The 22,743-nt window shown below is 36.1% G+C and overlaps 1 protein-coding gene across 2 annotated transcripts in view; it reads right to left on the bottom strand.

Annotated features, from left to right (window-relative positions):
* Positions 1–22,743, bottom strand: part of UBR2 (ubiquitin protein ligase E3 component n-recognin 2) — a 60,908-nt gene that overhangs the window by 12,093 nt on the left and 26,072 nt on the right. For both annotated transcript variants that reach the window (XM_069852857.1, XM_069852856.1), the window contains exons 12-36: positions 22,258–22,421; positions 22,069–22,168; positions 20,985–21,113; positions 20,059–20,242; positions 18,957–19,018; positions 18,096–18,206; positions 16,193–16,258; positions 14,591–14,713; positions 14,189–14,252; positions 13,773–13,897; positions 12,572–12,624; positions 12,184–12,286; positions 11,569–11,617; positions 11,045–11,199; positions 8,786–8,888; positions 7,954–8,063; positions 7,646–7,726; positions 6,691–6,872; positions 5,823–6,022; positions 4,867–4,960; positions 3,272–3,433; positions 2,809–2,906; positions 2,196–2,268; positions 544–692; positions 393–448 (exon numbers count right to left, since the gene is read on the bottom strand). In XM_069852857.1, the coding sequence (XP_069708958.1) occupies positions 393–448; positions 544–692; positions 2,196–2,268; positions 2,809–2,906; positions 3,272–3,433; positions 4,867–4,960; positions 5,823–6,022; positions 6,691–6,872; positions 7,646–7,726; positions 7,954–8,063; positions 8,786–8,888; positions 11,045–11,199; positions 11,569–11,617; positions 12,184–12,286; positions 12,572–12,624; positions 13,773–13,897; positions 14,189–14,252; positions 14,591–14,713; positions 16,193–16,258; positions 18,096–18,206; positions 18,957–19,018; positions 20,059–20,242; positions 20,985–21,113; positions 22,069–22,168; positions 22,258–22,421 (2,796 nt within the window). The remainder of the gene's footprint in view (positions 1–392; positions 449–543; positions 693–2,195; positions 2,269–2,808; positions 2,907–3,271; positions 3,434–4,866; positions 4,961–5,822; positions 6,023–6,690; positions 6,873–7,645; positions 7,727–7,953; positions 8,064–8,785; positions 8,889–11,044; positions 11,200–11,568; positions 11,618–12,183; positions 12,287–12,571; positions 12,625–13,772; positions 13,898–14,188; positions 14,253–14,590; positions 14,714–16,192; positions 16,259–18,095; positions 18,207–18,956; positions 19,019–20,058; positions 20,243–20,984; positions 21,114–22,068; positions 22,169–22,257; positions 22,422–22,743) is intronic.

The following is a 22,743-nucleotide window of genomic DNA, read 5'->3' as shown; positions in this document are numbered from 1 at the left end:
GTTAATGAAGTTCCTCAACATGAAAAGATCTCTTCACTTATGACACTCTCTTCAGGCCTCTCAGTTGCAGTTTATTGGAGCAGTTTTGGTGTCTAACTATATCTCAAAGATATTCATGTTTATGCAAATATACAAGTTCCCTTTGATATTCTTTTGACTGTTATCATGAGAAACCCTGGCCTTACTAAAATATGCATTTGTAGAAAAAAAACAGGTTTACTACATTTGATTTTAACATAGATTAGTCAATCAGTATCTGATTATTAAACAGTGAGGTCCAATAAATAAAGCCATCACATAACCAAAACTTAAAATATAGATATTTTTTATTAAAGAACCAAACTCCCTCTTATTTCCACTGATTCAGAGAGGAATTGCTACTTGATTCTTACCTGTCGACAAGGTAAATGACCAAATAATGGTTTATCTTCATCAGCTAAAATTCGTTCTGGAAAAAGACAAAATCCCAAAATATTTCAATGCTATGAATTTAACTCAACTCTGAAATTCACATAAAAAGGAGCAAAACTAATACACCAGTACCTATAGTCTGTATCGTGTAAGCACAGCTTCCCCAGCACATTATAGGTACACGTGGATCTTCTTCGTTTGGATGAACCTTCAAGCCTACTTTGTATGTCGCTGTACCAAAAGTTGTCAACATCTCTTTTATGCTTTCAGAATAAGGATTCCTGAAACAACAAAAGCAATGTTATAATTTTTTTTTTCTGAAGCACTGGAACAGGTTGCCTAGGGAAGCAGTGGATGCCCTGTCCCTGGAGGTGTTCAAGGTCAGGTTGGATGGGGTTTTGGGCACCTGATCTAGTGGGAGGTGTCCCTACCCATCACAGAGGGGTTGGAACTGGATGATCTCTGAGGTCCCTTCCAACCCAAACTGTTCTATGATTCCATTGGCAGGAGAAAAGATGAGCATTCACCTCATGGCTGAACATCTGGATTTTTAAAACTTAAGTAAAATCTCCAGTATCTTTCTTTGTATCTGGTATTCTGTAACCTCATTCCTGTGATAAGATACGCTCCCAATTATTGGCGACTGGAACCAATCTAGCTTTAAGCATTAGAAGTATCCAGTATTCTGCCTCTAGCTCTGGAGTCTTCAGCCTAGGAAAAGACATGGACCTGCTGGAGTAGGTCCAAAGGAGGGCCACAAAAATGATCAGAAGAATGGAACATGTCTCCTACAAAGAAAGGCTGAGAGACAGCTGGGGTAGTTCAGCCTGGAGAAAAGAAGGCATCAGAAAGTCCCGACTGCAGCCTTTCAGTAGTTAAGTGGGCCCATATGAAAGATGGGGACAAACTTTTTAGAAGGGCCTGTAGCAATAAGACAAGGGATAATGGTTTTAAAGTAAAAGAGGGTAGGTTTAGATTAGATAAGGAAGAAATTTTTTACAATGGGTAGTGAAACACCGGAACAGGTTGCCCAGAGAGATGATAGAAGCCCCATCCCTGGAACCACTCAACATCAGGTTGGAAGGGGCTCTAAGCAACCTTATCTAGTTGAGGGTGTCACTGCTCACCGTGAAGCTATTGGACTTTAAAGGTTCACAGAATCACAGAATAACCAGGTTGGAAGAGACCCACCGGATCATCGAACTTCCAACTCAAACCATTCTATGATTCCACGATTCTATAACATAGTTAAGACTAAATTTAAAGAACCGTGTGATTGATGGCGAAATCTGTTGTCAGCTGGGAGAGACATCTTGCATTTTTTTGTGTGCAGCTGGCACACAAACGTCTGTACGATGTAATGAATTTCATTACTTTCTCCTCAAGCGAAGGAGTAGACTCAAGTACAAACTCACCATAGTAGCTGAAATCACATATTAACATACTCTGCATTTTATAGCCTTTCTTGATGTCTTACTTGTAGTGCTGAGTTACGAGTCTTTCATCCAGTTACAAATAACAGGGAAAGCAAGCTTAATACTCATGTTGGAATTACAACAGCAACATCATTGCTGCACAGCCACGAATCACATCCACCTCTGAAATTCTACTGCATTATTTATTATTTGTGGGTTGGACCTCAATACCATCATAATAATAATAGGATCTACTTGTCTAATTAAGGCAATATTTGTGTTTTAGTGTGAACACAGAAGTTAAGTTCTACTTTCATCTCAGCATGTCATGATTAAGTTTTAATGATTTATTAAGATGTAAATACATACTTAGGTTTGAAATCTGGTCTAAATCCTTCAGGTAATTGCAGCTGATCCATTTTTTCTGAATTACCAGAATGGCCTGTGCAAACAAGTAGTAATAAAACACCAATTATTCACCTATACATATTTTATACATTAAAAAAAACGGAGTACATCACCAGAAACTCAAATTCTAGGCTACCCTGGCCACTTCTGCCAATATCTCTCAACTCCACTGTAGTATAACAATAATACATGGTCTTTTTCATAGACTGGGATTGTTGTCTTTACAGCTACTAAAAAGGATGTTGCAAGGAGACAGACATCAGTCTGTTCTCCCAAGTAACAAGCAACAAGACAAGAAGAAACTGCCAGGGGGTAGGGGTTAAGTTGGTTATTAGGAAAAATTTCTTTACTGAAAGGGTTGTCAAGCACTGGAACAGGCTGCTCAGAGATGTGGTTGAGTCACCATCCCTGGAGGTACTTAAAAGACTTGTAGACTTGGCATTTATGGACACGGTTTAATGATGAATTTGGCAGTCTTTGGTTAACAGTTGGACTCTATGATCTCAAAGGTGTTTCCCAACCTAAATGATTCTATGATTTTCACATACAAATACACACATTTCTTCAGACTTACCTGAACAGTCTTCATTTCGAAGGAACTGCAACGCTTTTATTTGCTGGGATATTGTTTTGATCCACTGAGCTAGGTTTGGCTGGCCTGAACAGTCTAACCTGTCAAATAATATAGATAAACAGAATATGCATATTAGTTAAGAACAAACAATATATAGAATTAGTATTTTGTAGGCATTCTAAATTCTTCTGCTTCCCAACAAGCTCTTTGTCTGTTGCTCACATACTTCCATAATTTCAGTTCTTTTCCAGCAGGTCCTACACCTCACTACCCTTTCATGCTCTAAATTTCATACTATACAATAACCAAGGAAGATCCATAAACCAAAATAAGCAGGCTGGCAATCCATTTGAACTTATCAAAAGAGAAGATAAAAAACATTTTGAAAGCAGTTTTTGGGGTCTGGCTTGTTTGGGATTTTGGTTTTTTACATTTATCAAGGACATTCATAAAGCAAACAGACCTGTTAAACAGAACTCTTGGCGGAGGAAGCAGAGGAATAACAGTGTTGCTTAAACATTCACAAAGTGGGCAAAGGAATTCACCATTTTCTACATCATAACTTGTATGTACTCGTAACCTTTGTTGTCTTCGTTGCTCTTTCGCTTGCACAGCATCAAAATACCTTTAGAACAGAGCAAGATATTAATTACTAACTACTAAAACATTACTTTAACATACATGAGAATTCATGAATTCACTGTTCTGCCTTTCCCCAAATATATGTAAGAAGCATCTGAAGGAAAAAGCTCTCCCCTCTGACTGATAAACAGGAAGCCACACCAAGTTTTTGGCAGCCAAAATCCTCCAAAGTGTTGAAGTCACTGGGCTGTCAAAATCACATTTAAATTTGACCTTCAGCAATTTCCATTTAGGACAAAAAGGGTGAGAGGTAGAGAGAATGTTGAAGGATTAAAAAAAAAAAAATTCTTCCTGTTTACATAAAATTTTAAGGGAGATGTCATGAGCACAATCCATGTGCACACTCGATTATAGGCCACAACAGAGCAGAAACTGGATAAACTGAGGGCTGATCTCTGAGTCTTATATGAAAAGAAACAGAATTCACTGTTTTGCCAAATACAACTGCTATTCCAGAAGCCTCTGGGATGGTTTAGAGCATGCCTAAGTATGACGCAAAGTGGTTTGGATGCAGGCACTAAGGACATTTCCAGGAATTAATGGCAATCACACAGGACTGCACGTGAGCTACGTAAGATAAAGAACAACAAGACCTTCAGCGAGAGGCAATATCAAAGCCCACAAACAAAACCTGCACTACCATCACTGTGTGGTTACTGCCACAGAATCTCTGGGAGCCCCTAATAGCTTTCATACACAAGGCAGAACTTGAAACTAGTCACTTCAGGAGTCACGCCAAGGACCAAAGCAAGAGCCTAACCAAAGTCTGAGGCTTTGATGATTTGCATTTGTCACATGGCATTGGCACTACACAGCACTAAGCGCATTTATCTCCCTTTAAAAAAAAAAATCAAACAAAAATTACTGAAAATGGTCTTAGGAAAAAAACAAAAAACTTAAGAACAAAGAATAAAATTGAGTTTATGCTGAAGATGAGCCTGAATTAGCTCACAGGTATTTCTAGTTCAAACTATGCGTGACGGAGAAATTAAGAATGCATGGCATGAACTCTCATTTAAAGCTTCAGCAGAAAGCACAAGAAGTAGCAGAACATACATACTACTGAACTGCAAGAAAATCTCCCCAAAACTGATGCTTCAGTGTTCAGATAGATGTGCATCATAGGGGATTATGCATAGGGATAAACAACCAAAGGGTATGAAAGCTGCCATAACTGGCTTTGGATTCTTCTCTACCAAGATGTCAGATACTAAGCGAAAATTACTTTGAATGTGTTTATAGTACATATTACAATGATTCCTACTTCCCCTGCCCAGCAGAAAGCTATTTGAATCATTTAATGAAATTCCTTTTTTTTAAGTTTACTACATGGGAGTAATTTTGCCATTAAAATTAGTGCTATTACTGATAGCATGATACTGTATTTGGACTAAAAATTTAAATATAGCTTTTTACCTTTGCCAACAGTGCGCATGCATAATATGTCCACAGCTACCTGTGTGTGTTCCACATGACAGATCTGGGTGCATGAATAACGGGTCATACTTTTCTGTATTTAAAACGAAACAAAAGAACTTTGAAATAAGTATTTATCAAAAGACTTAACTACAGAAAAATGCCACCACATCTGAGTTATTATTAAATTTTAATCACAAAAGTGTAACTCGTGAAAAGCATAGAACATATTAATAATCTACAACAACTTAAACTGTTTAGATCATTTACAAGTATCATGTAGTTTTGTTTTGAGCATTTGTACTGTACCTTAAACTTCAAACCAAGCATTTGGAGGTGCTGGGCACTGGTAGAAGTCCCCAGAATCTACCTGCAGTTTTGGTGGTTCAGTACCACTAAACAATGAATTTAAGAACAATAATCTTCAGAATAAGAGTGCCAAATATATCAGCACACCCATTTTCTGAGTTTACATACACAGAAACGAAAGGATCTTTTATAACAATGCCACTGATCGTTGCGATCTACTTCACAAAATTACCTAAATTCAGGCTTTTTTTATCATCTCTAAGAGACACTTCAGATCACATAACTGACAGGAAGAAAATGTCTACCTTGTGCTTTTACAGCACTACATCATCACCTCCTCTCTCTCTCTAATGTCATAGGAGTAGTTTAAGAATAAACACTTCTGATTTTAAAGGGATTTTTAACAGTTACAAATCAACTGTCATAAATGGCTGGCAGAACATTTAGATACTGCCTTGCAGTGATTTGATATTATTTACAACACACACCTCTACCTCAGTAAAGATACGGCATTTTTGCCACTAACGACGATGAAATCATTCACAAATACACAGTTTACATAAGAAGACGACATCACTGTCTCAAAAGAAGGCATGTGGTTGTTACAATGACTCCGATAAACCTTAATATTAAGGACAACTACTTACCAGGATCTGGTGTAATTTTGTTTCTATTTTTAGACAACACAGTTGATCTCTGAATAAATGCTGCCAAGACCATAGCCCTGCTGTCCACTTTAACTTCTTGTTCCTCCTGACACAATATACACATAACAACCTGTCTGTGTTCAGCTACTCTAGTTTGCTCTGGTCCCAAGGCTGTGAGCTTTGCATCTGAAATTACAGGGCTAGAATATTGAAAGAATACTAATGAGCAAATTAGTTGAAAAACATTACATATTAGATCATGATTTTAATGTGATTAATAAGCTTTCTAACTTCACGATAAATGCTCTCTGACAAAAAATAGTTTGGGCATTTACACAACAAATCCTCCACCCCCAAAAATAGAACACATTTTCAAGAAAAAAAATCATAACCTCCCACTCACACTACCAACTCCAGTTTAACACAGAAACTAGATCTATGGCCCTCCATCACCACCATCATTTAAGGGCCTGACATATATTCTGAAAACACCCTCCACTTACGCACAAAATCATTAGCATGCTTCAATTCATATTTGCAGCTACAGAAGATTTTCTTCCAGATCCTCAACACGCACCTAATCGGCTATTTCCAATTCACTATTTAAAAACAATTTACTAGCTGTCTTTATGAAAAAGTTATTTGCCTGTTTATGTTGAGCACTGAGGATGGGACAAGGGAGGAATCAATATTTATCCCATCATCTTGACGGAAAAGGGTAAGAAAGCATTCCATTTACTGCTGCTTTTTTGGTCTCAAAAAACTTTGGAATAGTTTTCCATCTAGACTAAAACAAGCACTTTTCCAAGCAGTAACATAACAATATGACGACATGATGTAAAAGTTAAAGGAAAAAAAGGTTCCTTACTTATTTTCATGTACTCCAGAAGCTGAAGTGTCTAGCTCCTCCAAAGTTTGCTGAAAGAGTTCTTTGTTTTCATTAATGAAGTGCCGTTGCATCTCAGACATCTGAGCCATGATCTTTTCCCTGCGTAATCTGGCAATCTCAGCTTTTCGCTTTCTTTCAGCTTTGTCTTTATCACGCGAACTCTGAAATTTTATTGTTCACTCAGTCAATTTTAAAATTGTCTGTTGCAACAAGATTTATTTTAGCTACTGCTATATGTAACTTGTACTAACCTCCAAACAATTAAATTCTCATAAAAAGACAAAAGAAAACTCTACCAAAAAGTTATTTTGTGCCCCTTTTACCTGAGCTCATGCTCAGTGCCAGGTAGAACTGCAGATCCAAAAGGGTACCTCTCCTCCCTCAATCTTTTAACTGCATTTTATTTCTCTTCCCTCTGAGCATTTGTAAGAGAAAAACATAAGTAAGTGGCAGGTCTCATCTCTAGTTCTGCTCTCCCTCCATACTAGCTGCACTACTAAGCGCACTACAGTGCTCCGAGTCCTTTGAGTAATATTTAGAACATTACGTCAAGCTAAATGAATCAGTAGAGTTCATCTGGAATGACCTGCATGGTAAAAATATAGATACCACTTCTTTTAACAACTTTCCAAGGTGTCTGAAATTGTGAGAAGAGTAGAACCATTATATGTGACCAATACCACAAACAGTTCTAAGGAGTAAATTTGCAAAAGATTTAGAGAGACTTCAATACATAAAGCAAAGATAAATAGTCCAGGGATTTTCTCACAGGTCTTTCAAACAAACGAGTTAAATCTATAAGCTGTGAGACAAAAATCCAGAAATAATTGCTGTTTCCCATCTTTGATTTAGAGCTGCAATCAGAAAAATAGTCCTTTGCTAGTTACAAGCCAGACCTATTCCAGAACAGCTAACTGCTACAGCTTGCTTTTACCTCCTCCATAATATTTCCTTCTGTTTCAGCCACAGGACTTGTAGAAGAGCTTTCTCTTAGTTTCTTAATAGTATTAAAAGTCTGTAAGAAAACAAAAAAACCCACAACACTAAATTTGTTTGCGACATGCAAATATAACCAAGTAAACCATAAAACTGGCCAGATAGTGTGCAATGTTGGGTTCTAGAAGAGTTAAAAATTAGGTACAACAAATCAATGTAAGAAATAAGGAACTCATCACAAAATAATCACAGAAGTTTCAAATGTCTTCTTTCCACAATTTTCAGCAGTTGCTTAAATATATTTACCTTCAATATCCATCTGATCATATCCTTGTGCACTTCCAGATGTGGTGCATTTTGCAGCGTTTCTAGCATGGCTAGTATACTAGGGGAATTATTGGGTGCTTCTCCTGGTCCTAACAAAGAATTATAGCAACAATTCAACAACATTAAAAACAACAAAACCCCAAACCCAATACTCATATATGTCCAGCAGCTGAAGAATTCATTCATCAAATAGGGACAATATGCAACTTCCACTTCCCCTTCCAAAGACTTTTTTATGAATACCCTCTAAATTCCAAATAGTTAGAGGAAGTAATATCAAAAGTCTTGCTCACTGACTATATTTTCTTATAAGACAAATGCACTGTACGTGCTCCTTGGCTGTTTTCATCTTGGGAGCTGCCATGAATAACTTCCAATATTTTATTTTCCCCCCTGTTTCAAACAGAAGAGTCTTATCACCTTTCAGGTCTTAGCAAAATTAGAGGCATTAGTGAAAAGATTAAAAAGGAGAGTCCAGATTAAAAGGCTACCTAGAACATAACTATAGTTTTTGCAATTGCAGAATCTCATGGACAGCAATCTTTGTTAAGATGCTACTTAAAGAAATTAAGAAAGAAATTTACTAGAATTAGTCAACTTTCGGACTTCTCCTCTAGAAAGGGTATTTAGTATTGCTACTAAAATGGAATCCACACACATGTAAAGCACATATATGTAGTGAACTTGGTAAAAATTTGATGGATAAACAAATACACTTCTCTCATAAATACTGTTTCAGAAGAATAAAACGTGAGATACTGGCATTTTCAGTTATTTAAAATCTATTATACATTTGAAAAGGAAGACATACTTGATATTTTCTGAGTGAAGGTGAATGTTACAACATTTTCCTCACTGAGGCTCTCCAGGTGTTGTTTTTCTTCTTGTAGTGCCATTCCAATCAAATGCAAAACCTAGATAAAACCATAAATTTTAGTTCTTTTCTTAAATAATTCATATAGTCTTTCTATACAGTTTAGATAATTCATTAAGACTCAACAAATGCATGCAATAAAATTATAATAAGAATATATTTGACATTATTACTACATACATAATTCCAAAGCTAAGCTACACAGGAACAACTTTCTCCCTAGCAAGCACATGTTATTATCACAAGTCTCTGGACAGAAACATGACACACTTGAAATTCTTTTCACATATAAAGTTTAGTTGAAAAAGTTAAAATCTTTAAAGAAAACTTATTCTAAAAAATCTAGAAACACCTTTTAATAGGTAACAGACAATTTTTTCTCTATCACATCTATCCAACAGGGTCTCATCAGATATGAGCCATCTCTTCCAGATTTCTTATATAAACCTTTGTATGGTGCTTCCAAGATGAGTGGCTAACTTGGAAAAGATGCAGTCCAACTGCATGACACCAGTGAGCAGAAATACATCCCTAATGACTTGCACATTTTGGAGAACAATACAGAGATACTCAAATGGCTGAGCATGTTTTAATTGAATATCAAAAATAAAATAAAAATTAAATCTTATTCTCTTCAAAAAGTTATTCCAAAGCTGAGCATTCTCACCAGACTACTTAAATGAAAAATTGAAAAATGTAGTGAAAAGTGATTTGTAATATGGATATTTATCATTCCATTTGCAACATTTTTTGTGTTGTACAGAATTGCTTATGTTAATTTAAACTTACCTATAAAAGGTAATATACAATCAATGAGATTGAATGTCAAAAAATTACTGCTTACTTTGAAAGCTGGGGTTTCATTCAAAAATGTTATTTAAAAGTCATGGATACTTTTTGAAAAGTTTGGGTTTGGACACTACACCAACAACCCTGACCAAAATGAACAGCCCTTTGATGGCAGTTCAGCACTTACCTCTGCACAGCCCAGAAATGACAATCAAGGGTAACAATGTACAGTAACCCTCCAGGTTTCTAAATATAATTTTTAATAGCAAGGAACAAACGCCTCAGTTGAGTTTCCCGAAGATGATACATTTTCAAGTTAGAAAATTATCATCTGTACTTTTATGACTTTTTCTAAAGTGATTTAGTTGCTGGTTGATGAGAAGCTCAACATGAGCCAGCAATGTGTGCTCACAGCCCAGAAAGCCAACGGTATCCTGGGCTGCCCCAAAACAAGCATGACCAGCAAGTCCAGGGAGGTGATTCTGCCCCTCCATTCCATTCTTGCGAGACCTCATCTGGAGTACTGTGTGCAATTCCAGAATTCTCAACATACGAAGGATATGGAACTGTTGGAATGGGTCCGGAGGAGGAGGGCTACAAGGATGATCAGAGGGCTGGAACACCTCTGCTGTGAGGACAGGCTTGGGAGAGTTGGGGTTGTTCAGCCTGGAGTAGAGAAGGCTCCAACGAGATCATAGAGCAACCTTCCAGCACCTGAAAAGGGCCTACAAAAAAGCTGGGGAGGGACTGTTCACAAAGGCTTGTAGCGATAAGATGAGGGGCAACAAGTATAAACTGGAAAGGGGTAGATTTAGACTAGACATAAGGAGGAATTTCTTCACCATGAGAGTGGTGACGCACTGGAACAGGTTGCCCAGGGAAGCTGTGGATGCCCCATCCCTGCAGGTGTTCAAGGCCAGGTTGAATGGGGCTTCGGGCACCCTGATCTAGTGGGACGTGTCCCTGCCTATGGCAGGGGGGTTGGAACTAGATGATCTTTAAGGTCCTTTCCAATCCTAACTATTCTGTGATTTAGCCTAAACTGAAAACAAGCAAAGGAACATCAAGAAAAAGCCAATGTGCTTTGCTTAATATGCAGCTACTCAGATAAACTGGTTCTCTACGACAATAAACACTATTGCAATTGATTCAAGTAGAAGTCTTCCCTCTCATGTGCATCCATTGGAAATTTAGCTCTGTTCCAGTGGCTTTTAAAAACAAATTACATTGGACACAGAGGGGTTTCCTTAGTCTTACATATCAGAAAACATGGTTTATTTCACATTCAGAGTATTCTGGATATGTGAGATAACAAGTAAACAATCCAAATCTATAAACCCACATTAAAATGTTAAAATACTTATTCCTTCCTTTAACATAAGCATAATTTTAAATAAGGAAACATACCCTTTGGAGCATAGATTCTGACCAGGCATAGCCATTGTGTTCTACCGCCCACTGCAGTATAGTTCCCATAATGCAGAGCATAACATCACACTGAAGAATATTAACCAAACTTGCAAAAAGTGGGCAGAAAGGAGGAAGAGCTGGTGGTGGAAGTGCTGTAAGGAAATACATACGTTAGACATTTCAGCATCTCTAAAATTTGCAACACCCATATAAAATGTATGATTTTCAAACAGCTTAACCCTGGAGAGAATACAGCTGCTTGATAAACACTATTACAGATAACAGGCTGTAACTTCCAACATGGCTTGTATATAACAAAAGCCAAAGGGATAAGCCATTTAGAAGGCTGGTTTCACAAGGGATCAGATACCTGTCTATAACAGGAAAACATATGAGAAACTGCTCTACAGCATTTTCAACCAATTTCTAGCTAGCCCAAGAACAGGATGCTAGTCACTGTCAGGGCAAAACAGTTTGATAAGTGCTTCCCTCTTCTCCCATCTTCCATCAAAGATAAATACCTGTATCTTCTCTATTTTGTCTTCTCAGCTTTCTTTGTGCTTCCTCTGCCTGAAACAGAAGAATGATGCCGATATTACTCAAAATCTGAAAAACTATAAAACTAATAAACAAGCACACAAGCTTTATTAACTTGTTATTGGGGTTTTTTCCCCTATTTCCTAGCCTTAAGTAAAACAAGAAAAATTCCATATCTTTTTCATTTGTCTTACATTCTACTTGTAAAGTAGGGTATGTATCTTCTTATTTAATCTTTCACCTTGAGCCAGGCTGGATTCTTTTCCTAGCATAAAATTTTAAGACAACTCTGAGCTAAAACGGTAATTTCCATAAAGATAAGCCAAAACACAGACTCTTTAAATACTTTCAGTAAAGTAAGACTTAAGAGAACCCACAGCCTCCTGAAGGCCACTGACTTTGGTGGCTCTGTATAGGGCACAGTATCCAGTGGCACAGAAATCACTGCAAAATCCTCAGTGAATTTCGTTAATATTGCACACAAGTTAACTCTTAAAAGTTAACTTTTAAGCAGCTGATAATTCTTCATAGAATTAAGCTCTGAAAATAAAGCAAACTAAAAAGACAAACTAAACCCCAGAACGTAAATTATTAGTTACCTTTGATTGTTCAGCCCTTGAAAAGTGATAGAAGTACAGATTGAAGTCCCTGGCGCATTCTGGTTTTAATTCATACAGCCCCCTGCCTGTTAATCCAGGTTTCCTACACAAAAGAAACCCAACAACAAAAAGTTCACCGGTTATTAACATACAAGTATAAATGGTTAACTAGAACAGCTGAAAAATATTGCTCAAGAGGCATTCTAGAAATCAAATAAGTAACAGTATTAAGAATGATGCATATGAGCAAAGCCATGGAAAAAATACCATGACCCAGGTGCCTTTCTTGTATTTTCTCTTATGAGAGAGAAAATGTCTCTTATTTTCTCTCATGAACTTTGACATTATATTTTTAAAAGTTCAAATATTAGAATAAAAGGAAACATACTTGAAACATGCCACTTCTTCAATCACACTTTCCATTCCTGTCTCTCTGTTCTCCTAGAGTGAAAAGGCAAAACAGTGTGTTACTGTAGTTCTTGGATTAAATGTGTTTAAATACCATACAACACTAGGCAAGCATGCAAAACAAATACAGTACAAAGTCATTTTTATTTGCACTCAAGAGAACACTAAAGCACGTAACATGAAAATACATCCAGGAACACCATCTCTGCAAAAAGTAATTTCTAAAAAGAGTCATCTCAAATGCTTATTTTCTACTGTTTTTCCCTGTCCTAAGAAACTTTGATGTAAAAATAACAGAAAAAAACCCTCTAAGTTAGCTTACTCAGCATACCTAAAGAATATTCAGCCAGTTACTTCTGGTTTCTAGACTTTTAAAATGAAATAAATACAGGAAAGCTAAAAAGACAAGTCACTGAAAAATGGAAAAACAACCACAAAGGTCAGCAGGAGAAATCAACTCCAGTATGTAACCCTACTTTATACACAAATTATCTTCTAATATTCCTGTCCTCTTCTGCAATACATATTCACAACAGTTAATAGGACAGAGAAAAATTAAGACTGACAAAACAATTTTGAACTCTAGCTTAAATCCTAGTTTGTTCTTTCACACAACCTTAAAATATTTTCAAAAAAATTATACCACTGGCCTAAAATCTGATCTGTCAAACTGTTTAAATTTAAACTATTTAGAACAATGAAAAATATTTCAAAATCTACCGTTAAAGGTACTACCAACATCGGAAAATATTAGCTTGACTGTCTTAAGAAATCATGTTTAAAAGATTACTCAAAAAATATTCTTAAAAAACCTCCCAAAATTAAACTTTGGTATCCTACAAAACCACTCATACCAGAATTCAGATAAATGCTTCTCTCCATGCAAATGAAGTATTTATGTTACACAAGTTGCTATACTGTGTCTGATCACATATCTTTTCAATTATTGGTAGCCTTTGAAATACAATACCTTATATTTCTGTACAGAAAAGTTGTTTCTTCTTTGATAGCTCTTTCCCACCTTCTCCAAGACAACTATTACTCTGGACTCATGCTAACTTTACTCAGCATAATAACGCTGCTCCCGTTCCACATTAAAAGGCATAAATGCGTGTACAAAAAAATTTCAGTAACCATCCTTAAAAACAAATTGCTTTTTTTCTTTTCTTCAAGCTACTTACATCTTCAGGTAATGCCTTTACCAATTCGCTGTGAGCCATTGGCCTGATGCTCAGCTGATGAATGATCTCTCGTTTGATTTCATCCGTTGCATTTACCTGCCCTATTCCAGGACTGAATCTTTCACCTGTAAAAATAAAATAACTTATTTTTTTTAGGATTTTAAACATTTATTTCTCCTCTTTTGCAACTTAAAGGAAAAGTCTGGAAAGTAAGTCTCTTCTGTGAGATCTGGTCTTCACCTACTAGTGCAAAAAATTCATTACACTACTCTGAACAGCTTTCAAGACTTATTTTAGAAGAAAGAAGTCTAAAGTAGAAGTTCAAAGTAGAACTGAAGATGTCAATGAAGAATTCTCATTCCAGACCATTAAGGAGACTAAGTTTTAAATATTAATCAAATATATTCTGCACTTACCAACAATCATTATAATGAGGTACAGCATCTCTTCTATGAGTGTGTTATTCTGTTGAACAACATCCTGAATTAAAATAAGCAAGAAAATTTACATTTTTCTATTAAAAGAATTATTCCATATGTTGAAAACACTTCTTCAGTGCTTCAAATCACTGCTGTTTTCACCCTTCGCAATCCCAAACCAAGTTATGCTGAAATGCAGTCACAACTGCCATAAACTTCTTAAACAATGCAAAAGGTATGCATTAATTTCTGACATTTATCAGTTTGACAGATAAAAATATTTACGCATAACAAGTCTGACAAAATTAAAATAGGATCATTTTTACTTTTTTATCAAGAAGTGACACAGTCTTGGTACAACAGCATCTGCAATTTTCTATTGCAGGAGTATATAAATACCTTGTTAGTATTTTCTGTGCTAAAACGTTTGCCATAGTCTGGAGTACTAAATATCTGATAAAGTTCAAAGCGACTCAGCATTATCATCAAGAAGTGATTTGGATCCATCATAGACACACCTGTCTATTAAAGAAAAAATGTATTATAAACCCAAAATAGATCGGATGTTGTTACAGCATGTTTTTATATTTACATATGTTGTTTACCGTACATTCTTCATTAATTCTTCTCTCTATCCTGGGCATAAAGATTTAATTACTTGAGTTTAGCCACTTAGGACTCCAATAACACAAGTCTCAGCACCCTAGACAAGCAGGATCCTATGCTTTATCAATAATTTCCAATGCCCTTTTAAGTGTAAAGTATTCATAGAATGTTTTGGATTGTAAGGGACCTTAAAGATCATCCAAGTTCCAATCCCCTTACCAAGGGCAGAGACAACTCCCATTAAATCAGGTTGCTCAGAGTCTCACCCAACATGCCCTTGAAGGTTAGTATTCAGGGTTATCCCTTCTATCTGAAATACTGTAAATAAAACGCAGTGAAAGAATTTTGGTTGGTTGGTTTTGTCCTTACAATCCTGCTTGCTGAACCTTTAGGAGGCATAATATCACTTAGTATATAGCATGTAAAGATTTTTAAAACAAATTCCAATCCTCAAAACAAAGGCTTAAGACTTTAGCAAGACTTCCAAAACTTTCCTAGAAAGAACAACACTAGTGTTTCAATGTAGCCAAACATTTACTTCCATTTCTAAAAAACTACTGACCAAAGTTTTTTCTGTTTATTAGCCAATGTCTCTCAGTCAGCCAATTATAACTATTTCTTGTTAGTTCATTATTGCTAATGGGACCATCTTTAAGACAGAATTCCAACAAAACTGAAGGTTATCTACCCAAACTGGCAGCTGCAGATGATCATAAGAAATAAGGGGCAGATCAAGCCTCAGGGAAACACATGTGAAAGCAGAAGTAACTCAGGACATATGCTGGGTATTGCTAATTCTAGATAAGACTTGAGGGATTTCCTGAGAAAAGATTTTGCTGTCTGGGTGAACTACACACCCTGAGCTGCAAAGTTTAGCTTTTGTCACTCTTAATGTAGTAGTAATTCACCAGACCTCTCTGTGTCAGAGCTAGGCAAACTGCTTGACTTGCAAAATCTCTTCTGAAGGGGGAAAAAAAATAAATCAAACTACTATATGAGCTTCTACTTTCTATTCAGCATTTTAGCTATCAACTTTGAAGGGAGGGAAAACTGACAACACAGATGTTGAGTACGATACTGAAGGCTGGCAGATTCGCACAACTGCCAGTACAGCACAACTGAGTAGTACAAAAATATTACATTCCTGAAGAGGTAGCATTACATAAATGTTACACAAAATCCTGCACTTGCCACAGTATATTTAAAAAAACAAGGATCACAACTGTATATCCTTTAAAAATTATCCCATAAAGACACGGACACAATATAAAATTCAAGTCCTTCCACAAAAATTGACTTTTTTCCTTGTCATTAAAAGGTTCTGATGGCACTAAAAAAAATGCACACATTCTGAAAACGCTCGACAAAAATAAACTAACTGGTACAGGTTGTTACCTGAAGCATTACAATGTCTTTGTCAAACATCTCCCTCCTGCACTTCACGTTATGATAGTAATAAATCTGAAATAAAAAAATAACACAGTAATTAAGAAACACCATATTTAGCCTAAACATATTTTTATTCTGAAAATAAAGGTAGTTATATACTAATAATAAATAAAATGGAATCTGTGATTCGAAAAAATTGTATAAATACATTTGTATGTAGGAAGTATTTTTATATAGCACAAAACAAGCACAGTTGCTGGCTGGGTTGTATTGACCTGATGTCTAGATCACACACACTCAGAAGGAAAAGTCCTGTGGAGCTTTTTGGGCTACGTTTTAATTTATCTGCTTGTTTAGCAATTAACTGTTTGAAATTCACAGGAGATAAAACCCTTGCAGTTGGAGAAAAGTTCTTTCTTCACTCCATTAATTACTCTTCCATTATTTGAGATACAATCTTTCCAGAATCTTCGGTTTCAGCAAAATGCTAATATTGCGATAGAATCATACTTAACCCAAAGCATCCTGGGATCAAACTCAACAGTACTGGACCAAGTAGTGGCATAACCGCAAGCACTACGCAATACTGAAATGTAGGAAAGGCCGATTCCACCACAATTTAAGAAGAATAATGAGGGCTGTCAAGTTTCTATCTGGGACTGGGAACACCATTCAGTGTGGCAAACTTTCCTCTAGAGATTAACCATTTCTCAACAGAACTACTTCAAAGAGACCTAGGCATGCCTTTCATCTCTTCCCCACGCTAATAATCGGCACATAAATGCCCATTCCAACCTTCTGGGAAAACATCCAGAAGGCGCTGGCTGAACATGAGCTCTCCATAGCCAAAAGAAAGAGAAAGTACTTGCAGACTCAAGTGACACATTACCTAAACTAAGCGAGGCTCTTAACTTCAAGACATTGACAATCAGGGGAAATGAACACAGGGACTTTCCTCCATTTAAAGCTATGCTGAAATTTCAGATTTGACACGTATCTATATGGACGCTACTATAATTGTACATAACTAAAGCTCTTTTAGGTTTAGTAACGACAATTAAGGGCATGACCTTATAAAAATCCTTTAGGTTAAGAGGTAAGAAACAATATAATATATTTCAGTAATTTAATTCAGTCTCCTAGTATACAAGCATTGCAATTAAATAGAGAAGACAGGGGGCTATAGGAGGGAAAGACGTTTCTTGCAAATAAATCAAGTCAACACGTCACAGAACTAAATCCTATTTCTGTTGTAATCTATCATTGGCTGAGAAAATCACTGACACTACAGCACCCATTTTATAGTTATACTTGAAACATCAAAGACCTAATTCATGCAAACACAGAAGTTTAGAGATGGATGGTGCAAGTCTCCATATGTACGATAGATAAAAGTCAAGAAACACTTAGTTCCATGCTGGTTCAAAAGCTTCCATTGTCTTCGGGTTTCAATTACTTTATAAACATAAATAGTAACAATAATAATATCTTAACAGCGCATTTTTTTATATTTAAGACATTTTTATGTGAACATGATGGTTTTACTGAAGACACACAGATCTAATTCTGCATTTGATGCTGCTGTTGGAAAGTATACAGTAAAAAGTCCAGGAGTCATTAGTTGCATTACACTAAAACTTTTTTATGCACAGAGCACTAAGTTCACTGAGCAGCACAGAAGTCATGAAACAAAAAAAGCAACTTCTGACTAAGAAATCAAAGACCAGCTTAAAAGCACAAATATTCAAATGATCAAAGAGCTGATATAAATGCCCACTTCGCATACCCTTCCATAAGATTTATAGAAGTGAAATTTGAAATCAATATAGAAAGGGGAAGTTTCAAGGTCCAAAATGATCTTGGGAGAGTTAATCTGAAAACAGTGATTCTACAGCTACTATGTACTTACCTGATTAACAAGAGAAAACCCATTTCTTCTCCACATTCCTGCATGCACTTGGGCACAGAGGACTAGACATCGTAGAGGATGCTCTATTAACATAGGTGGGCTAAGTTCACTCTGTGTTAATAAAATGCAATATTTTGACACATACAGAGAAAGTAAAAGGGGATTGAAATGAATGACTATTATTTGTAATCACTACAAAACACATACTATGAAAGTTTGAGCCTATTTACAATCTATCCAATCATTACTAACCAACCTTACATCCTGCCTTTGCTCCACAGAAGTAGTCCACAATATCTTTAGTTTATCCTTAAAGACAGTACGTTTCTTATTTTAAAACAACACTATCCATTTAATAACATGGTAATTTGCTTTCTTTCATTCAAGTTTAAGTACTTCTTTCAGAACACACTGATATTTCTCCACCCAGTTGTTTTCTCCTCTTTAAATTGATCTTATTTTTAACTTCACCTTAAAAATAACAGCATATCAATAACAATATGCAGGAAGCAAGAAACAGCTGTGGAAGAAAATTAGAACCTAGGCCAAAGTGAAGAAATCAGACCCTGCCAGGAGTTCCTAAAACTAGTTTATACTACAAAATGAGGAACAACATACAAATATTCAAAGAACTAGTCTTAAGCTATTTAAGAGAACAATACTGATTCCTTATGCGCCAGTCATTAATGTCTAGATATTAATGTTTTAAGAAGTCATTTTATCTACTAAAGATAGTATCTCTGAATGGAATTAGTAGCAAAAAGCTCCTTTGAATTATTTAATAATATCCTACACTCACATGACCAATTTCACACCTGGTATTAATTACACTTAATGAACATGCTACATTTAATTACATACCAGGGGTAGCAGCTCTGGAAACTTATATGCCACTTCAGTTTTACTCAGCAAAACATGCAAGCCTACAAAAACACATGAAACAAATACATACATAATACTACACACGAGATTTTATATAATTCAAATAGGACAAAAAAGTCATCTAATATACTATCAGACATTTTTCTGGACACAGCTATAAGTCAGTGCAGATTTATTACCCTGGAGCTACACAGCTATTTTCTGGAGAGACACATTACAAAGTATATGTTTTTAAGAGAATTAATGTTTTCCCACTGAATCTGTATAATGCTTGCAATACAACCGAGATTGCTGCCTTTCTTTTGACTCTGTCATGTCCCATCAGTAACAGCCACTGATTTGTCTGTCAGGACAAACTACCAAAACCAGATACCTCATCCTTTCTATCAGTCCTCAGAGGTTTATAAAATGTCTCAGGAACTATGAGAGCCCTACAAAATACTTAAAGAGCTTTCTGGTTTGCTTTGTTTTAGAGCTACAAGTGTTTTGCTTAAAGACTGAAATATTCAAACTTATTTGATGTTGAGCTGCATAGTATTTCACCTTAGAGTCCTTTTTTCACTCCATCACCTGTGAATTTACTTTTATTCTATGACTTTCTGATTCTGTAAACTAAAAATCATCAACCTCTTTTCAACACAACTGTTGAACATGATAGGCACAAAATAAAAAGAAAGACATGGCTTAATTTTCACGTGGCACATTTATGATAAATCTGTTCTCTAAAAGAATGTCTATTAGTCTATTTTATCAGAGAGCCAAACATATTTCAAAACCATCAACTAAAGTATATATTTTGTTGTGCTTCTTCTGCCTCACTCTAGTGGCAAAAGCAGCAGTACCTGCCTACAACACATCCCACTGACAAATCCAGAGGCATGAGACAACCTCTCTCAGGCCTAATATAACTTCTGCAATTCTTGGGAACATTTTGCCTAGAGGCTATCAAACAGCTAGAAAATGGCCAAAATGCATCCTATTCGAGCTTTATACCACTGTTGTGAGGCTCCTTATACACAAACACAATTCATATTTATACAACACTTAACATTCCCTGAAATACTTTTAAACTAGTTCATACCTGCAAGTAAACGAGAAACCGGGAGATGGATGCTAACTTTTTCCTGAGAAACACAGTATCTGATGGTCTCAACCGAATGTCCACACATATTGAGAACAATAGGCTGCTCTCCATCAGTGAAACCACTATGACACTGCATCAATACCGCCAGGCATTTCTTGTAAGCTTCAATTAACACTTTTTCCTAAAAGAGAGATTGCAGTTTACAGAGATGATGAAAAAACAGAGCTCTAAAATAATACAGCCAACATAAAAAGGTCTGATAGGTTTGAGGGTTTTTATTGACAGTCCTGGAAAATTAAGACAAGGAATCCAATAAAAGGCGCTAAATTAAGGAGGGCACAGATTGCAAAGCTCATATCAGTATGTCTGATTAGAAAACACCCACTAGTTTTAATTGTTTTAATATTATGGGAACTTTCTGAGCAATGCTCATGCTAGCCTAGTAAAACCTGTACATTAACTAAGAGTGATAAACTAAAGCCAGCTTCAAGGTTCAAATATTCTAGGATCACTTGTTCCACAGCCATATTTTACCATATTGAAGTTCTGTACTACTAAAATCTGAAACACCTAGAGTAGAAACCTAATTTATAATCAGGCCGCAATTGGTAGATCCAGGGCCTACTCCATTTCCACTTCTATAAAAAAATATAGCCTGATAAGTGTTGTGATGATCACACATTTCAGATATGTGATAGAACTCCCTCTGCAATGTTTTAAAAGGCTTAACCACATTCTTATGAATTGGACAGCTCAAACCATAAAAGATGTTTTAAGTACAGAAAAGATTTGCTCTTGCTCAGAGAAGATCTTGGCTTGTGGTGCAGTTACACATTTAGCTCAACTGTTACACATACTGATTGTCAGGGTTTTTTCCCCTCCTTCACATACTCATATAGAAAAACAAATCAGAAGAAACTTACATCTAACGCACACCAGTCCTGCATCATTGAGATAACAAGTGTTAATTTCATCTGCAATGTAAATGCTGCTTCCCATTCTGGTTCCATTTCTATGTGTTGTCCTACTTGACGAGTTATTGGATCCATACCCTGGAGCAATAAAAATTATGCATTTCAACAACATATCACAGAAACACATTGACATAGGCTTAAGTGAGACAGTTACCTGTCCTCATAAATATATTATTGCTACAATAGAAAAAAAAGAAGCTTGGGACCATCTGAAAAGGAATTATGCACATGGAAATAACAAGAAAATGAAACAGGAATTGGAAGAGAAGAACACCAGGACAAGAAAGGTTTTGGATGTGAACTCCAATTATTATTTACACCTGCAGAGATTCAGTATCATGAGCAATACGTTTGCATACTCATCTTACATCCACATACTGGGTTTTTGAATGTCTTTTCTAGGGATGTGCTATTAAACACAGCTAAGTACTAACTAAACACTGGGTACTAAAATACCTAATCAGCTCTTGGCTTAAGAATAAAAAAATCCAGCATGATCTGAGGATTACAATATATAGAAAAGACTGTAATAAACAGACTTATAAAAGTTAAGTACTGAGAAATGTATGCTACTGGAGTACCGAAAAACGAGAGTGATTCTAACTTACACCTTACTGATCAATCCTTGTAAAAGCTACACTGCTCTTACCAGACCATTGAAGAGGTCTATTTGTATGTCAAGAAACTCCCCAACACAGGAAGGAACTCTGCTGACACTGAAGCAGTAACTGGAACTCTCGCTACAAGGGGAAGTTGGTTAAGATGAACCAGATTTGTCTCACATAATTATGCCTCGCCTGCCTTCCCAACTGCCAAATATGCCCCAAATTACGTGTTTCTTTCTGAATAGCTCTTCCTTTTCACTACCCTCTACAACAAACTAAATTTTAAACAGATACTCTGTTTCAGGAAAACATATACTGCAACGAAGTTATAAACTTGAGAGTATGTTAAATCTCCTCTATTTTTTTATCATGACAGCTATCTTTCTGCTTTAATTTTGCAAAATTCTGTAAATATCAGATTTACATACCTGCATACATTTGAGTAATTCTAAGAAGGCATCAAAACCTTCTAGGAACTTGTGCCTCAAGTCATCTGACCACTCTGTCGGCTTACTTATTAACACATACCTGGGTACACCAAGAAGATGCAAGTGTTAGCTATACGAGTTTTTTTCCCTCCTTGATTGATCAAATCAGCTCACAGACAAAATACTTACTTGAGATCCAGAATAAGGCTCTGAACACGCCTGAATTTGAAAGCCTGCAGAGCAGTGTAACGTTCAAACTGAAACCTGCCTTGGATGTCACGGTGCCTTAAGTGGTCCATGAAAGTTTTGATGATAGTGGTCATGAGATTTTCTTCTGTTATCAGCATTCGTGCCTATGCCAAAGTACATAGAAATTTGCTGTAATTAACAGACACAGCTAACAACAGTTTCACACTGAATCATGAAGCTTATAGAACACGAATCCTTATCCAAAATAGTTACATCAATAATTAAATTAAAAGATGATATTGAAAGCCAATATTTCAAGCATTCACAGAAGGAAAAAAGTAATCTGGCCAGAAATTATCATAATCCAGACCTGTTTCATCAGAACTCTTTGGTACAAAAGTTTGATTGTCGTTAGGCTCCTGCTAACCTATATAATTATGACACAAGACATCTGTTATTATCTGCCTTATAATTAACTTGTACCTC

This window comes from Phaenicophaeus curvirostris, chromosome 2 (assembly GCF_032191515.1).
Source record: "Phaenicophaeus curvirostris isolate KB17595 chromosome 2, BPBGC_Pcur_1.0, whole genome shotgun sequence".
Taxonomy (NCBI): domain Eukaryota; kingdom Metazoa; phylum Chordata; class Aves; order Cuculiformes; family Cuculidae; genus Phaenicophaeus; species Phaenicophaeus curvirostris.
Note: the sequence above shows the minus strand (reverse complement) of the source record. Positions and strands in the feature narration are given on the sequence as shown.